Source organism: Thalassophryne amazonica, chromosome 4, assembly GCF_902500255.1.
Source record: "Thalassophryne amazonica chromosome 4, fThaAma1.1, whole genome shotgun sequence".
NCBI classification, from domain to species: domain Eukaryota; kingdom Metazoa; phylum Chordata; class Actinopteri; order Batrachoidiformes; family Batrachoididae; genus Thalassophryne; species Thalassophryne amazonica.
In genome coordinates this window covers 79,954,166-79,971,714 of record NC_047106.1, presented here as the reverse complement: position 1 = coordinate 79,971,714, position 17,549 = coordinate 79,954,166, and the positions used below count along the sequence as shown (strand labels likewise).

The 17,549-nt window shown below is 44.2% G+C and overlaps 1 protein-coding gene across 5 annotated transcripts in view; it reads right to left on the bottom strand.

The window, feature by feature from the left end:
- The window catches only part of mffa (mitochondrial fission factor a), a 59,206-nt gene that overhangs the window by 20,415 nt on the left and 21,242 nt on the right, over positions 1 to 17,549 (bottom strand). For all 5 annotated transcript variants that reach the window (XM_034168132.1, XM_034168133.1, XM_034168135.1 and 2 more), the window contains 2 exons: positions 602 to 768; positions 300 to 388 (listed from right to left, as the gene is read on the bottom strand). In XM_034168132.1, coding sequence (XP_034024023.1) covers positions 300 to 388; positions 602 to 768 — 256 coding nt within the window. The remainder of the gene's footprint in view (positions 1 to 299; positions 389 to 601; positions 769 to 17,549) is intronic.

Below are 17,549 nucleotides of genomic sequence, written 5' to 3'. Positions count from 1 at the left end.
TGATGTATTGCTTAACATCATAAAGGTCATATGACTGTTGCGGACACTGATGGGTACATAATTTGAAATGCATGTATAATTTTGTGTCCGTAAATGGAGTGCAAATAAGCCTTGAAGAGGCTAAAAAGCTAAAGCAGAGTCAAGCAAATGAATATTTTATCACAATAACAACCAGCTATGCTGCTGAGCAAAAAGAAAAACAATGTTAAAAATGAGATGAATGATGCAAAAGAACATGAGTATATGCCAGATGAAACTTGGAGCAGGTCTAATTCCATCATTTCTAGGCTACTACTTACATGGAATCATCTCGTATCAGTTGACTGTTATGAACAGCCGCATTCTCGCTAATTGAGCGCTCCCGCTGTTGTCGTACCTTGGGCCGCAACTATAAGGAACAATAAAAACAAAATTATGCAAATTCTTTTACTGTAATCAGCAAACATTATGTAAACTGTTTGACTTCCAAATACTACATTTGATTAAACATTTACATGTTAATTTTGACAACCAGTTACAATAAGTAAGCTCTGGATTCTTTAATGATTCAACCTCACTGATTTTCTAAATAAAATAATTTATCACTTATCCTTTTTATTACCTCTGAATTATATGGAGATTGACGATGCTCCTCTTCCAAGAAATCCAGGGGACGTTCACTGAGGGTGAGGACTCTTGGCGGTGTTTTTAGTGACAGAGTGTCTAATGGCGTTGACTGGATTAAATCCAGATCTCTGGGTCTGGGAAACTGGGGATCATTGCTGTGTCCTGACAAAGACAAGTGTGAATCAGAGATATGATCAAGAACCTGAGGCCATCACAAATGTATTTAATTTTTAAATAATGTACTGTGGAAAAAAAAAGACATGGGGGGAGGGGGGAGACCAAACTGAAAAAACAAACAAACAAACAAACAAAAAAAATATCCCAAAATTAGTATAAATAAATAAATAGAGTGCTCAAAATGTTACAGTGTGCACATAACATAAAATTCATTTTTGGGCTGCACTATTAATCACATTGCAATCATAATCATGATATTAGCCTGTGTGATTATATGATTGTCAAAGGGTGCGATCTGAATTAATAAACAAATGCATCATGCAATGCACTAAGTGTGCACTGCTGTCGTCTGTGTGCATACCGCCATTAAAATGCAGACTTTTTTCCCTATTCCATCTGATGTATATATTTGAAGAATGATAAATGCCTCACTCCGGTGTTTACTGCCTCCATTTAATGTGCTTTTTTGTTTTGTTTTGTTACTTGCACAAATGTCAGAATCTCACAGCTGCAGCCCAAGCTTTAGAATTGTTTATATTATTTTTTTGAACACTCACTCCAGGCAACACACTAAATGGTAAAATGGACTGCATTTATATAGCGCTTTCTCCATCTGCAACAGACACTCAAAGCACTTTACAATAATGCCTCACATTCACCCTGATGTGAGGGTGCTGCCATACAAGGCGCTCACTACACACCGGGAGCAACTAGAGGATTAAGGACTATGCCCAAGGGCCCTTAGTGATTTTCTGGTCAGGCTGGGATTTGAACCAAGGATTCTCTGGTCTCAAGCCCAACGCTTAACCACTAGACCATCACCTCCCCATGGAAAACCGTGCCTTCTGTAAACATTATTTAGGCTTGTTTGAGACCGCTGTGACATATGTTATACAAATACCCCCAAAACCTTAAATTTTACCTCAGATTACTAAAAGGCTAACCCCAATAAACAACCCAGGGTTACCCAAAATCCTCTCTTTGGGGTAGTAATAACAATGACAACCAAACACACACACAGATATAATTAAAGTCTCTTCACCACACAGCAACAGCAGGTTCTTTCATACATTTACAGACAGGTCTATAAGCACCAGGACATTGTCAACAGCTTTGTGATTTTGACTTACACCACCACAATGAAGATGAAGAATGACAATGTCCTTGTGTTTGTAGTGATTACAAACACATCACATGAACCATTTAGGAATTACAGCACTATGCACAATTTCTGTAATCACAGTCACACAAGCCTAACTCCTTTGGAGTCATCCTGGCAGTCTTGGTAGCTTTCTTTAAATGAAACGCGCCTGGAGCTACAGCTGGAGCAGTGTGTGCCTGCATCTCTGAGTTCCAGGATTCGGCGCTGGGAAGGAGCTCATAGCACCTGAGTCCTGGAGAAACTGCAAACAGAAGCTGAGGAGATCTGTGTACACGTCTGTGGACCACCTGCTCTGGTTCCTCGTCCAGAACAAAAGAGGGATCATCTCCTTCATCATCAGAACCCACAATGTCTGATGACATGCTGCGCGATCCGAGGACCTCACTAAATCATCCAATCGGTAGTAGCGACGGGCGGTGTGTACAAAGGGCAGGGACGTAACGCGAGCTTATGACCCGCGTGTAGAAGAATTTTTAGGTCCATATTTGAACTGTGATGAACTATCAAGTGTCCTGATCCGAACTGTATGTCCTCTGGTTGAACTAGCAGGTGTTCAACCCAAAAAAAGGGCTCTATTAGTCATTTAGTCTGTCAGGGGCTTTCCAAGGCCTTTTAGGTGCTTTCCCGCAGGCCGCGTGCAGGGGCCTCAGGCCAGCTGCACGTGTGGCTGAGGCCACGTGCGGAGGGGGCCTCAGGCCAGCTGCACCTGTGGCTGAAGGTCTTTTAAAAAAATCAGTTGTAAATCCTTCATGTTTTAATGGGAGCGTTTGTCACATTGAAATAATGGCCTAACACCTGCTTAGGGTTCACTAGAGGACGCTTCCAATAGAAAACCATGTCTTGGGAATGAAATAAATAAAAAAAGTCGAAGGAGGAGCGATGCCCGCGGGTCTCCAATAAATAGACGAGCGCGGTTGTCATATTCAGTCTCTCTAGAGGACTCAGTTTGTCTAAGCTTTGTGTCGAAGGCTTAAATAAACTTAAAAACTCTGTGCATTTTATCTTGCTTAAGGCTGAATTATTCTAAAGTGTTGTATCCTTTTTCTAGCATATCACTTGCAATTAGTTTGTGTTATCTAAATGAAGACATCCCGAGAAGACTAAAGACGAGCCGCGACAGAACTTGGCGAGCCAGCTTCAGGAGGGTCCAGGGGCATTCCGGCAGCCTGGGGCAGTCCAGCTCATCCCTCCAGACCGTAAATAACAGTGATCACGACTAAAAGGTAAGCAGAAACCTTTTATAATTTCTGCACGATCTGGAGGAGTGAGTCGGGATTTCCGCCCAGGTTGACAGGTGATATTTTTTAATTGCCTCTTACCCAAAAGAACCTGGACTAAGAAAATTGATAAGAGACTAAAAAAAGATAAGATTGAAAATTTATCAGGCCTTGTAGATAAAATGCTCAGAAGGTGTGTGTGTTCCCGGGAAAAAGAATGTCTGTGTGAGTGAAAGGTCAGGAATGTTCATGAACTCTGGTGCGGAAAAAGAGTGCGTGAAGAACTAACCTGAATGCTTGGAGAATAATTGGTGTTGAAATTCGTTACTAACGTGCCGGCTGATAGCATGCGCTGTAGGGGTTAATTTAGGGGAGTATACTGACAAATAGATACAAGGTAATACAAGGTTATTTAAAGAGTTTAACAGAGACTGAAGTGAAATAAGTGAGAAAAAAAGAGTTTAACAAGAGAATACGTGCAGAGAAAGCACAAGATAAGCGCCTGAGGGGGCGCAGTAGAAATACCGTACGTGATAAAGAGATTTAAAAGTGCAAAGTGGCACAGCTGATAGTAAGTAAAAGAGCTCAATAAAGGACGTCATTTTTTAAGAAAAGAGAAAAACTATAAAAAATAAAATAAATGAAGAGTTAGTGCAGAATACATGAGAATTAATGAAGCAGAAAATAGTGCAGTAAGGCACCAGATACACGCTTGTGGGGCGTGGGAGAAGAATAAGTAATTAAGTACACAGTAATATGAGTTTTTTTTATAAGAAAAGAAAAAGAGAATATTTTCAGTGCAAAGGCACATTAAGCTCACAAGGAGCTCAGTAAGTGAAAAAAGGTAGAAGAAAGTGCAGAAAGGCACAGGATACGCACGCGAGGCGCGGTAAGGCGTAGAAATAAATGAAATATGGTATGCTCAGAAAGGAGCTTGTGAAAATAATATAGTAGGCACAGGATACGCACGCAAGGCGCGGTAAGGCGTAGAAATAAATGAAATATTGTATGCTCAGAAAGGAGCTTGTGAAAATAATATAGTAAGCACAGGATACGCACGCGAGGCGCGGTAAGGCGTAAAAATAAATGAAATATTGTATGCTCAGAAAGGAGCTGGTGAAAAATAATATATTAAGCACAGGATACGCACGCGAGGCGCGGTAAGGCGTAGAAGTAAATGAAATATTGTACGCTCAAAGAGGGCTTGTAAAAAGTAATATATGAAGTTGCTGACAGCGCCGGAGAAGCTGTCTAACGTGAAGAAGAGATACATGCTTAAACAGAACACATTGGTGTTAAGTGAATAAAAAGGTTGTTTAAAGCCGCGGAGTGTAAAGTGGCAGAAGTCTAGATAGAGATATATAGAAAGTTGTTTTTAATAATTTTTGTGTATAAAGCTGTTGAAAATTGTGTGTGGGAGAGTGGAGAGTAAGCGGGGAGGTGCAAGCAAAGCTGTGGGCTTGCAAGCTGGCTGACATACAAGATTAATGTGAAAGAGTACGAGGGGGAGGTATTTAGACCCAACAGGAGGACTTGGGAGGTGCATGACAGGCAGAGAGGAAAGTGTGAAACAGAGACAGTGAAGAAAAAGACAGGAGAAGAGTGCTATGTAAATACAGAGAAGGTAGATATTATTTCAAAGAGAAAACTAATAAACAAACATAGCAGAAAAAGAAAGAAGAAGCAGAAAGTTAAAAAATTAGAAGGAAAATAGAAGAAAGTCGGGAGCAAAGACATTAGGAAGTGTTAGGGTTGTAAGAGGATTAAATAAATAAAGTTGGTTATAAATCAAAAGAGATAAAGCTTAGATTATAGTGAAAAAGCTGACAGACTGATCAATGCTTGGGACAGTCATTGATGGGAGACTTAAGTGATGATGAAATAATACTCCCAGAACATTACTTGACTGACGGAGACATCGAAACCCAGGGAATCAGGACACATTTTTGGCTGGAAAGGACCTATTTTGACAGTGTAGGAGCAGAACATTGGCAGGACGAACAAGAGATCAATCAGAAATTATGGCAGATTACTAAAGTAATCAATCTGAAGCAAAAGAAAGAACAATTCCCTCTAATTAATTGGGAGCTGCTGATAAGACGTCTGTGGCATCAGGGTTTAACCCCGTGGCTGGAGCTGCTTTGTGCTGACCCTAATAAAGAACTTAGCATACCATTAAATCATTTAGTAACACTACCAACCGATCCAGGTGAAGAACTGTTTCCTAGGTTGACTCTGACTGTGGTCCCAAGGAAGGTTCGGTGGGAAACAGGTAAATTTTCATATTTAGTTAAAGAAAAAGAAGACGGGCATAGCAGTTGGAAATTGAATCCTTTTAAGGGTTTAAAATACAAAACAGGTGTTACAGCCAGCAAGTTATTGGTCTGGATCAGGACAGCCCCTGAGGGACTACCAGAACACCATAGAAACACCTCACATAGCGTTTGTCAGGGTTACATGGGTAACTCTCAAGGTCAAGGTCGGGAAAGTACCCCGCTAGACTTAGTACTAAGAAAATATCCAGGAAAACGCACTAAGGCCAACCAATGTATGAGAAAGTGGCACAAAAGGTCACATGGGGGCAGGCAATGGCCTTTGGAGAGATCATTTGATCCGGTGATGTGTGAAGCAGTTGCGGTAGAAATACAGAAAAAAGAAATTAAAGATCAGCAGAAGAACGTAAAAAACAACAAAAAACGCACTGAAGAAAAAGAAGTTTTGGCCTTGTTCAAGCAGGAAGCACAGAGGCTACAGCAGAAAAGAGAAAAAAATGACAGAGGAAAGATCCAAAGAGACTAAAGCCAGTGCACCGAGCTGGGAATCAGAGCCACCCCCATATAAACGTCATGATATGGGAAAGACAGCTGGACAATTTGTATTAGGAACTCGTGAAGAGGACCAAGGCATGGATGTGGAGGGCAAATTCACACTGACACTAAAAGCTCGAGAGCCACAAGGAGACAGGTCCTCAGTCTGTCAAATGGATCATACAAGGTCTCCAAGTCCGAAAGTAAGTGGTCGCACACCACGACCAGCAGGGGGGGCCACAAATAACAGTGACACGGAGGCAGACAAGGATAAAGAGAGAGACCTGAAGGCTCCGCCTGCACATCGAGGTCCACTGAAAACCGTCCCCTCCCACCATAAGTCAGCCGACTGGACCTTCACAGGCTATAGAGGCTCCGAAGAGTGGCACAAGAGCTTCTGTGACACACTGGATCTGGCCAGAAGAGATAATGAAGAACTAGCTGAGCAACTTCGGCTAGCGAAGGAAAGAATACAAAGACATAGGGATGCCGAGGAAAGAAGAATATTACAACAATCGACGCCCAATCAAGGGAATCACATTATAGAGCCACCCACCCGAAAAATTTCTGGTGAGATCATCATTGAGACTGCAAAAGAGGCCCGACTCAGGCAAAGACAACAATGTGTAGCCAAAGACATAGCGGCTTTAGAACAGAATATAACCGACTGGATGGACTGCCTGGAACCAGTCAGTCGCACTCGATCTGGAAGACAGTATGGAGCCCGCACAGAAGAAGAGGAGGACGAAGACCTCATATGCCCATTGGTGGTTAGAAATGGTCATCATGTGTATACCCCATGGAGCTGGACAGACATGGTGGGGCTGGCCAACAGGCTGCCAGACATCACCCAAGGAGCTGGGAGATGGATAACTGCCTTAGAAGAGGGCACTGCAGGGGTAACCTTGTCTTTAGGTGACATAAAAGCCTTGCTAATGCATGTCATGGGAAAACATGACACTGAAGAATTAGCAGGAAAGGTTGGACTAACACAAATGATGGGCACTAATCAACATGATGAAGTCCCCTTTAATCGCTATAGAAACTCCATGTGGGAAGGACTGAGAAGAAAGTACCCTGAGGTCTTGGATCCCTCTAAATTGGATGATGAGGAGTGAACACCTGAAGAGTGCCCAAAGAAGTTCCTGCATCGATTCCAGAAGAGATGGGCGGAGGAAACAGGAAATGCATGGAACCATTCTCCAGCAACTGAAATCCTGTTTAAAATAACTGTAAAAAAGGCTCTACCACACGAGGTTCAGAAAGCCCTAGATGGAGTCGTGGGACTATCGAAAATGAATTGGGCTTTATACTCTGAGCATATTTGTCACCATCTTGAAATCTACAAGAAAGAAAAACAAAAAGAAGAAGATGCAGCAAAATCCCTGACGAAAAAATTGGTGCAGATGCAGTTGGGAGAGCTAACCAAAGTCAAGAAAGAAAAAACAAAGACCCAGGCACCAATGATGACCCCTGTTCCTTCTGAGCCGGCAAGCACAGGCCCTACGGCAAACACTGCTGCCACCATACAGGCACCTGTGGTAACAGCCACACAGAGCCCCCAAGGAGCAGCAGGAAGCACTCCTACAGGAGAAGTCTCAGCACCAGTGGAGCATCACTATCACTACCATAGCACTGGCACACCCGGAAATGGACCCACCTACAGTCATGGGTGGAGAGGAGAGTCACGGAACTTTCAAGGTCAAAGAGGAGGGTGGCAAAGAGGATCTCGCCAACCTTCATTTGGAAACAGATTCCAAAACTCAGCTCCCAGGAACAGTCAAGCGGGACCGCCTATGGGACCAACACCCCCAATAGGGGATCAACCCTCTAATGAGTGTTGGAGCTGTGGACAACCTGGACATCGAATGAGAAATTGTCCGGCCCGACCTTGGGTTGGACCCTCTGCCTATTGGCAATAGGGAGGCCTAGAGAAGACAGAGGGGGAAACGGTGGCATTGGCTATTTCAATGATACCTAAGGAAGAGCCAACCGTCACTGTTAATATACAAAACAGAGATTTCCCTTTCATGGTGGATACAGGGGCAACATACTCTTGCATAGGGAAAATGGGCGCTCATCTCCCCCTCTCTGGGTCTGTAATTAAGACCATCGGCTTCTCTGGGAAGACTCAAATAATACCGTTTACACGCCCACTTCCTGTAACGATTGCAGGAAAAACAATTGAAGCACCCCTGTTATACTCACAAAATACACCTGTAAATTTGCTGGGAAGAGACATTTTATGTAAGCTACAAACCCAGATAGTGTGTACCCATCAAGGACTGCAAATACACTTTCCTGACGAAGCACTCGCCAACATTATGGTGCTTATGGACATGGAAAACAAGGTCCGACCTGTGCAACCCATGGTATACTGGCTGAAGTTACAACCAGAAAATTCAAATCTTCAACTGCAATGGGAAAAATGGAAGCCCTGGGCCGAACAACACTATGAAGCAGTATATACACCTAGTTTACCTTTACATGTCACCCTGATGTTCGATGCCAAACAAGAACAAACTGACTATGCATGCTGCTGGGATGCATTGATGAATCAACGGCTGTTTCACATAACCACCACAGAAATTTATTTAGGCCCCCAAGGGGCCGCAGCTTCTGTCAAGCTAACTTCAGCTGAACAACAATGGTATCAAGTGCCGAATGCCACGCCTCATGTGACCCTTTTAGTCTCAGAAAAGTACGAATCCCATGACCTAGGTCCAATGGTAAAGACAGCCTCAGAAGTTGAAGAATGGCAAAACATGGAAAGTCCACAAGTACATCTGTCAAAAGACCAGCAGTTTATACGAATTAATTTAAAAGTAAATGATGAGGCTATAGCTCAAAAAGTGGAGCTCAATCCTAGACCAGAGGGACAGATGGTGTTATCGGCCCAACAAGAGAAATTGTTAGAGCAAATACCACCAGTGGTGTGGTCCAAAAGCAAAACGGATGTAGGACTAGTAAAAACAGCCTTACCAGTAAAAATAAAAGTAAAACCGGGAGCAAAACTGCCTCACCAAAGGCAGTATCCATTAAAACCTCAGGCTATTGAAGGCATAAAACCAGTAATTAAGGGACTAATGGCAGCTGGAGTTCTAATAAAAACTGCAAGCCCATGCAATACTCCTATCTATCCTATCCCTAAAAACAATACCAAAGAGTATCGGCTGGTACATGATCTGCGTCCTATCAATGCAATAATAGAAATGGATGCACCTATAGTACCTGATCCGCATACTATACTATCAAGCATCCCTGCTGGAGCAAAATGGTACACAGTAATCGATCTGTGTTCAGTCTATTTCAGTGTGCCTGTGCACCCAGACTCACAACATTTGTTTGCATTCACATTTCTGGGACAACAGCTAACGTATACACGGCTACCTCAGGGACTGAACCTGTCCCCAGCCATCTTTAACAAAGTCCTGGCTGAAGATTTACAACACCTTGACATACCCAGTACATTGGTGCAATATATGGATGATCTCCTTATTGCATCAGAGACTCAAGAACAGTGTGAAAAAGATTCATTAATTGTATTGCATGCATTGGCAGATGGAGGTCATAAAGTAAGTAAGGACAAATTGCAGTTCTGCAAACAACAAGTAGAATACTTGGGAAGACAGTTGTGTGGGACCACGCGATGTATAGCCCCAAGCCAAGTGGAGGCTATAGTCAAGGCTCCCAAACCCCAAACAGTGGGACAGATGCTTTCATTCCTTGGGATGGCAGGGTACAGTCGGCCGTGGATTTGTGATTATGCTATAAAAACTGCACCTTTGCGTGCCATGATTAGAGCAGTGGGGCAAACAAGCAATGCAGCTCTCCTCGTCTGGACAGATCAGGCAACGGGAGCTTTTGAGGCCCTAAAAACAGACATGCAATCTGCTCCCGCGTTAGGTAACCCAGATTATGGGAAACCTTTCCATTTGTATGTTACTGAAAAAGCTGGATATGCTTGTGCTGTACTAATGCAGGAAACAAATGAAGGAAAACAACCATTGGCCTATTATAGTACAAAGCTTGACAACATTGAAACAGGATTGCCACCATGCTATCAGGGTCTAGCAGCAGCTGCCTTTGCATTTCAAAAAGCATCATCCATAATCATGGGACATGCAGTAACGTTGTACACGTCGCATCAGTTACATGCCCTGCTAACCAGTCAACGTTTTGTCTTAACACAAGCTAGACGCACTGGATATGAAGTTGTGTTGTCCGCCCCAGAAATAACAATACAACGTTGTCACACGGTGAATCCCGCCACCAAATTGACCACACCGTTAGATGGTACTCCACATAACTGTGTGGCAGAGACAGAGAAATTTTTGAGAGCCAGAGAACATTTGTATAATCACGCCATAGATGCAGATCTAACCCTGTTCGTGGATGGCTCATGCTTTCGGGATGCCGCGGGATTGCATGCGGGTATGGGGATTGTTAAACTAAACACAGATGGCGAGACCTTTGAATTACTGGAGTCCCAAGGAATTGATCAGCCTTGTTCAGCCCAACTGGCAGAAATCAAAGCCTTAACTATGGCTTGCCAGATAGCTAAAGATCAACGTGTTAATATCTACACAGACTCAGCCTACGCTTATGGCGTATGTCATGTACATGCAAACATTTGGAAACAAAGGGGATTCCTGAGAGCAGATGGCACCCCTGTCACTCATGGAGAAGCGATTTCCCAACTGTTACAAGCTCTCCAATTACCGTCTGAGGTAGCCATCATTAAATGTGCAGGTCATCAAAAGAATAATAACATCATAGCTCAAGGTAACAATCTAGCAGATGACGCAGCTCGCAAAGGAGCACAAGGAGAAAATATGTTTCCCCTGCTAACCATCCAAGATTGTGCCCCACTGGTTTCACTTGACGCACTGATAGTGGCTCAAAGTAGGGCCAGTGGAGAAGAAAAACGAATGTGGGTTAAACGAGGCGCTATTGAGACACGCAGTCAGGGGCCAGCGGACAAGCTGTGGCGCAGTAGTCATGGACATTTTGTGTTACCCACCAATTTATTACGACATGCAATCATTTGGGCCCACGGACTCGATCATTGTTCGCGAGTCCAAATTATGAACAAACTAAAAGCTGTCTGGTGGTCACCATATATGGCAGCTACAGTGGACCGTTTGTTGAATGAGTGTGAGGTATGTGCACAGTACAATGTCCGGAAATCATTCACAGCCCCTTTAGCCCACATTCCGGTCCCTGATGGGCCATTCAGACATCTTATGATGGATTTCATAGACATGGGAGCTGAAAATCGAGTTAAACGAATGAGATATGTTTTGGTAGTGATATGCAGATTCAGCCGATGGATTGAGGCAGTAGCCTCTGCAAATCAAGACCATAAAACGGTAGCCAAATTCTTGTGCCGAGACGTCTTTCCAAGATTTGGCATTCCAGATACTATCTCATCTGACAACGGTAGGGCTTTTGTAGCCAAGGTTACACAAGAAACATTCAAACAATTGGGTATCAAACAGAAGTTTGGGTGTGTTTATCACCCCCAATCAAATGGGGCGGTGGAACGGGCTAATGGCATTTTAAAGAACAAACTAGCAAAAATCATAGCAGACAGTAATGGCAAACTAACCTGGCTGGATGCGTTGCCGCTTGCTTTATTGTCAATGCGCTCACAAACTAACCGACTAACCCATTTGACACCATTTGAAGCTCTTACAGGTCGGCCGATGCCTATTCCATACCTGAGAGGACCCTACGAAGGACCATCGCTGGAGCAGCTACAAGACGAATGGCATAATTATCTGAGACAGTTAACCCAAATACACAAAACTATCTTTTTGCAGGTCAAAGGTGCTACAGAAGACAGAGAAGCAGAGATTCCACTTGAAAATCAGAGCATCCAGCCTGGTGATCTGGTTTACGTCAAGGTGTTCAAAAAGAAGTGGGACAGGCCCCGCCGAGAAGGTCCTTTCAAAGTTATTCTTGCCTCACGTACAGCAGTCAAAGTAGACGGTAAGGACACTTGGTTTCATTTAAACCACTGCTGTAGGGTTGGTGGCCCAGCGCCCCTGCGGCCTCGGCAAGCTCGTCTTGGCAGAGCCGCCGGGCCAAGGGGGGAAGCAGGAGAAGCCAGAGACCCTACAGCAGCACCGAGGGACGGCCACGCCTCCCTGCAGCCAGAAGAAGCACCGAGGGAAGGCCACGCCTCCCTGCAGCCAGGCGAACACTGGCCAAGGCGCTCACAGAGACTGATTGAACAAAGACAACACACAGCTTCAGAGAGTAGTGGATCCCTGCCAGATAGAGCAGCGACAGACTCAGATGCAGACTCAGAGACAACTGGAGACGCAGGCCAACAGACAGACAGAAATACAGACCGACAGATAGACAGGCCACAGGAGACATCAGACTCGGACAGCAACTCAGTAGATTTACCGACAGAAGAACCGCAGGAAGTACAACCCAGACAAAGCACAGATACACCACACATCCCTAGTGACAGCTCATCTAGTGACGGCTCACTTAGTAGCACATCTAGTAGCACATCTCAACAGTCATCAGAGCAATGATTAAGGAATTATTCAAGGGATTGACAATACTACTGGTGGTCAGTATGGGAGAAAATAGACATCCAAAACATACAACGGACTGTGCCGTGGCCATGGCCGCAATAGCAGCTAAACAAGGCATTCTAAACACAGGAAAAACATATAATTTGGTATACATTAAATCAAAAGCCTACAAGAACATAGGAATACAGGGAAAGCTGGGGGATTACATATTAGGCGAAGCCATTAGCATCAAATGTGAAGAGGAGGGAACACTCAACATAGAGGTAATTTGTGATAAAAGAGGATGCAGGGAAACCAAGCAAGACGTAACTGTTACAGTACATGAAGCCACAAAATGGGTAAAAATCAAACCAAGGAAAAAGAGGACAATTAGAAGCCTAGAAACAAGCAGTCACTTAGGGAGATGGGATCCCAGTACAGACCTAGCCCGCACACAAGGGTTGAAGACCAATTTATTTTACCAATGGTTGAAATTTTCGGCTAGGCAGATCAGTGAAAAGCCTTGCATAGCCTGTCACCGGAAAGGTGTGATACCTCAGGCTAAACCCCTACCTGATATCAACAACTGTTATAGGAGCCCCCAACATAACTCAGACCAAGCAGAATGCTATACACAATGTGTTATGAAAATGGCAGTAGGTGATGAAAAATATGCTGCCGACAGTAAACTTTGTCCAGTGCCCCTAAGTACAGAAGGAACCGTTCCACCTATGATTAAAATAGAGAAAGGGATGATACACCCATTCTGTATAGCTAAAGGCTTAGTAGCACAATACATAAGCGATTGGCAGGTAGGGACGACCCAGCCAAAACACCACATACAGTGTATGCAAAAGTAGCAAGAATACAAACCGGCCAAAACAGCATGGAACATTACCGTCTGTCACACCCTGCCAGCAGCAGGCATACAGTGTGAACAAATAGTACCGGCCACAGGGGGATCTGTAATTGGACTGAATCTCACCCATGCTTCATGGGTATCTACTCCAAATTTAGCTAAGGGAACGGTACCCTTAGCTGACATCTTTTGGATATGCGGACAAAAAAGGAAACTCCTGTCATCGCTGTCCCCGAATTGGAAAGGCCTTTGTGCTCCTGTGATGCTCACAGGAGCAATAACAGTAATTGAAATGCCAAATTCAATACAACCCATGCCACAGAAACTTCGTAAGAAAAGAGGAATAATGACGTTTAAAACAGACTACAACATCACAGTAAGAAACGGGATACCAGAAGGGATACCCCGACAGTTAGAAGCCATAGACAGTAGCAGAGTTAAAGCAGATGAAGATGCGGATAAATGGGGATGGGCATTGGCTCTGTTTGGGGTTACTCCAAAAATCCGTTCTAGGTTCCAGGAGGTGCAGTGGATTAATTACTTGTGGTATAATCAGCAAAGATACCTGAACTGGACATTGGCAGCAGTAGGAGCCTTAACCGAACAACTGCACGCCACCTCGCTAATGACAATGCAAAATAGATTAGCTATCGAGATGATGATGGCTGATGAACAAGGAGTTTGTATTATGATCAAAGCCACCGAATGTTGCACAGCTATTCCCATGCGTACAGGGGAAGACGGAAATTTGACAGAGCTCTTAATCACACTTGAAGAGATGCAACAGGAACTGTTAAGTAACTCCATAGGAGGGAGAAATGAAACTGACGATTCTGGATACATTGTAGGGAATGGAATGAATATTGGCCCACTGTTTTCACTGTTTGGGACTCTAAGGAGAGGGTGGATATCATGGAAAGACTGGTTATACCAGATAGGTGTAATCTTGGCACTAACAGGGGTGGCGGTCTTGCTGGTAATATGTTGTGGTATTCCCTTGATAAAATTTCTGGTCAATAAATTGCTTTCATCCACAGTAGGACAGCTCCCACTGTTAGCCATCCGAGCCCTAGAAGAAAGCACAAACGAAACAGACAGAGAACCAGAATATATGGAAATGGATGAAATACCAATTATCCTCCCCGACAGCCCCCAGCTCCCTAATATTGTGGCGTATACCCCAGATAGGGAGGACTGGGATGGACCGTGCTTGGTGATATTGTAGACGAGGAAGAAGACATGCACGCACATTTACATTCACACACATGCACCCACAAAAATGAGGGCTAGGATAGACAATATCTGAAAGAATGACATGGAGCTGTAATAATGAACGTATATGTATATTACTAGGACACAGGAGTATGGCTGAGAGACCAGACTCCCCTGATCAGGGACCTATGCCTGATCTGCCTCTATCAAGTCTGATTGGACTCTCAGAACTGTTTGGAGAAGAGGATATACAGGAGGGATGGTCGAGACATGATTGGTCGCCACAGCCGCCTTCCATCCAGCAGCTAAACCAGTTGGCAACAGAAGGATCTTCATCGTTCCAGCACCTGGCGATGACGGCTTCACAGAATCTGCCTGCAGCAAGAGTCGGCCCGAGGACTCCACCATCACCTGAAGGACCCTTTGGACTCAGGAACACACCCCTTCCGCAGATGCCATGGAGACAGTCACATGTGCCAGTGGCAACGATACCCTCCAGGGGAGGCAGCCAAGGTCGGCCATATGCAGCAACCGCCCGAGTGCATCCTAGACCCAATTCACTGCTAGGCCCTGTCCCCAGCTTTCCACCCCCAAGGCAGGAGAGATATTCTGATCAGCCCAGTACCTCTGGAGGAGGATCAGCAGGGGTGGACCTTAGTTGAACTCACCCACCAGGACAGAGGGGAGCTTTGTACAGGCTACTAAATGCCCAGAGTGTCCCAACCACTTGCCTGTGCGACATCAACAATACTCCCCCCACACACGAAATGCCTTCCCCCTTGTACTTCCTGTCCCCTGGACTGCACAACCTTAATCTGGTCATGGTCACCCCACAGGACATGGCAATCTTGGTTCGAGAGCTTCGTCTTCCACAAGAGTCTGTTCCAAAAACCTTGGAGCAGCTCCTGCCCCTCACAAATCACATTCCCCATGAGCTATTTGAGGAAATCATGCCACAACTAAGTCAGACAGCTGCATACCTGTTCAGGATACACCGTGACAATGCCAACATCTCTTGTGCTCAGGAGGGCCTCCATACTCAACTGTGTGGTCTTCAGTCTAGTATGGACATGCTAGCCTGCATGATGGAGCATATGGAAAGGGAACAGCTAGGGCTGGCCACCACCACCCTGAATGTGGGCAAGAATTCTCTGGGGGCCCTGTACAACCTGGCCAAGCAGCACAAGGAGCTGGAAAGATCCATCAGAGAACTGCACGACTGTCTGAAAGCCAGAATTCCTGATCCTCCCCCCACTACCCCTGAAAGGCCAACCTCCCCATGTTCCCCAACTTCTCCCAAAACTTCAGATGCTGAGTAAATGCTGAGGAGCGCGGACTGACGTAATGGCACTGAACACGGACTATGATCTTGGTTCTTGAGTTTGAATTGCGGACTGGTTTCAGAAATCTGAGTGTAAATAAAACAAAGGAGGATATATGTTAGTAACGAAGGTTGGGTAAATGTCTGTCCTTACCATCATCTGCGTAACACAGATAAAGCTAAATGCATACACATAGATATCACATTGCAAAGTTATAAAAAGGGGACCCTTACACGGCGTGTTTGTAGATTTAGTAGTAAAGATGCACCATAGGGACCCCTTTTTCTTAAATTATAGCATGCCTCAAGAGACATGCATCGCCTAAATTTGGTGTCTGGCCAAAACGGGCATTAGAAAACAAGCTGAAAAAGAAGAAAAACAAAGTGGAAAATGTTGAGAAATGGCCTATAATGAAAACCATTATATGATTGACTAAGGCAAATGACTTAAGGACGGACATGAAGGGAAACCATTTATTGTGTTTATCATTTAACTAGACATAGCTGCGCTAACCTTAGAATAGTTTCTTGATTGGTTGACTAAATAGTGGTAACATAGGGGTTATTTGATGCATTTAAATAATAAATGTGTGACGCTTTAACAAAATAATATGTAGAACCAAGTATAATGGGTTGGAGCGTCAATAGATGCCAGAAGATGATTGGTTGCACTGATGTCAATGTGAAGCCTTTGCTTTGCCATGATTAAGAGGTTGATGTAACTTGTTTTATGTGGCCATTTTAAGTGCCTTGAATTACACCAAAACTCATTGTTTGAATGTCACCTGGCGTTGATATAATCCGGCTAATTGCTCACCTTGTGCCTTAGTATGTAGGTTCACCTGCACTGCAATATATTTACCGTGTGAAGTATCACTGATATTCATATCCGCACCAGAGTTATCAGTAAGTCGAGTGCTGTGTTTTTCTTTTTTATTGCAATGCACAAATGAGGATGTCTTGTCAGTAAACAACCCAAGAGTATAGTTGATGTAATGGGACTCTTTCGAGTCCCAGAGGAGGGACTGTAGAAGAATTTTTAGGTCCATATTTGAACTGTGATGAACTATCAAGTGTCCTGATCCGAACTGTATGTCCTCTGGTTGAACTAGCAGGTGTTCAACCCAAAAAAAAGGGCTCTATTAGTCATTTAGTCTGTCAGGGGCTTTCCAAGGCCTTTTAGGTGCTTTCCCGCAGGCCGCGTGCAGGGGCCTCAGGCCAGCTGCACGTGTGGCTGAGGCCACGTGCGGAGGGGGCCTCAGGCCAGCTGCACCTGTGGCTGAAGGTCTTTTAAAAAAATCAGTTGTAAATCCTTCATGTTTTAATGGGAGCGTTTGTCACATTGAAATAATGGCCTAACACCTGCTTAGGGTTCACTAGAGGACGCTTCCAATAGAAAACCATGTCTTGGGAATGAAATAAATAAAAAAAGTCGAAGGAGGAGTGATGCCCGCGGGTCTCCAATAAATAGACGAGCGCGGTTGTCATATTCAGTCTCTCTAGAGGACTCAGTTTGTCTAAGCTTTGTGTCGAAGGCTTAAATAAACTTAAAAACTCTGTGCATTTTATCTTGCTTAAGGCTGAATTATTCTAAAGTGTTGTATCCTTTTTCTAGCATATCACTTGCAATTAGTTTGTGTTATCTAAATGAAGAC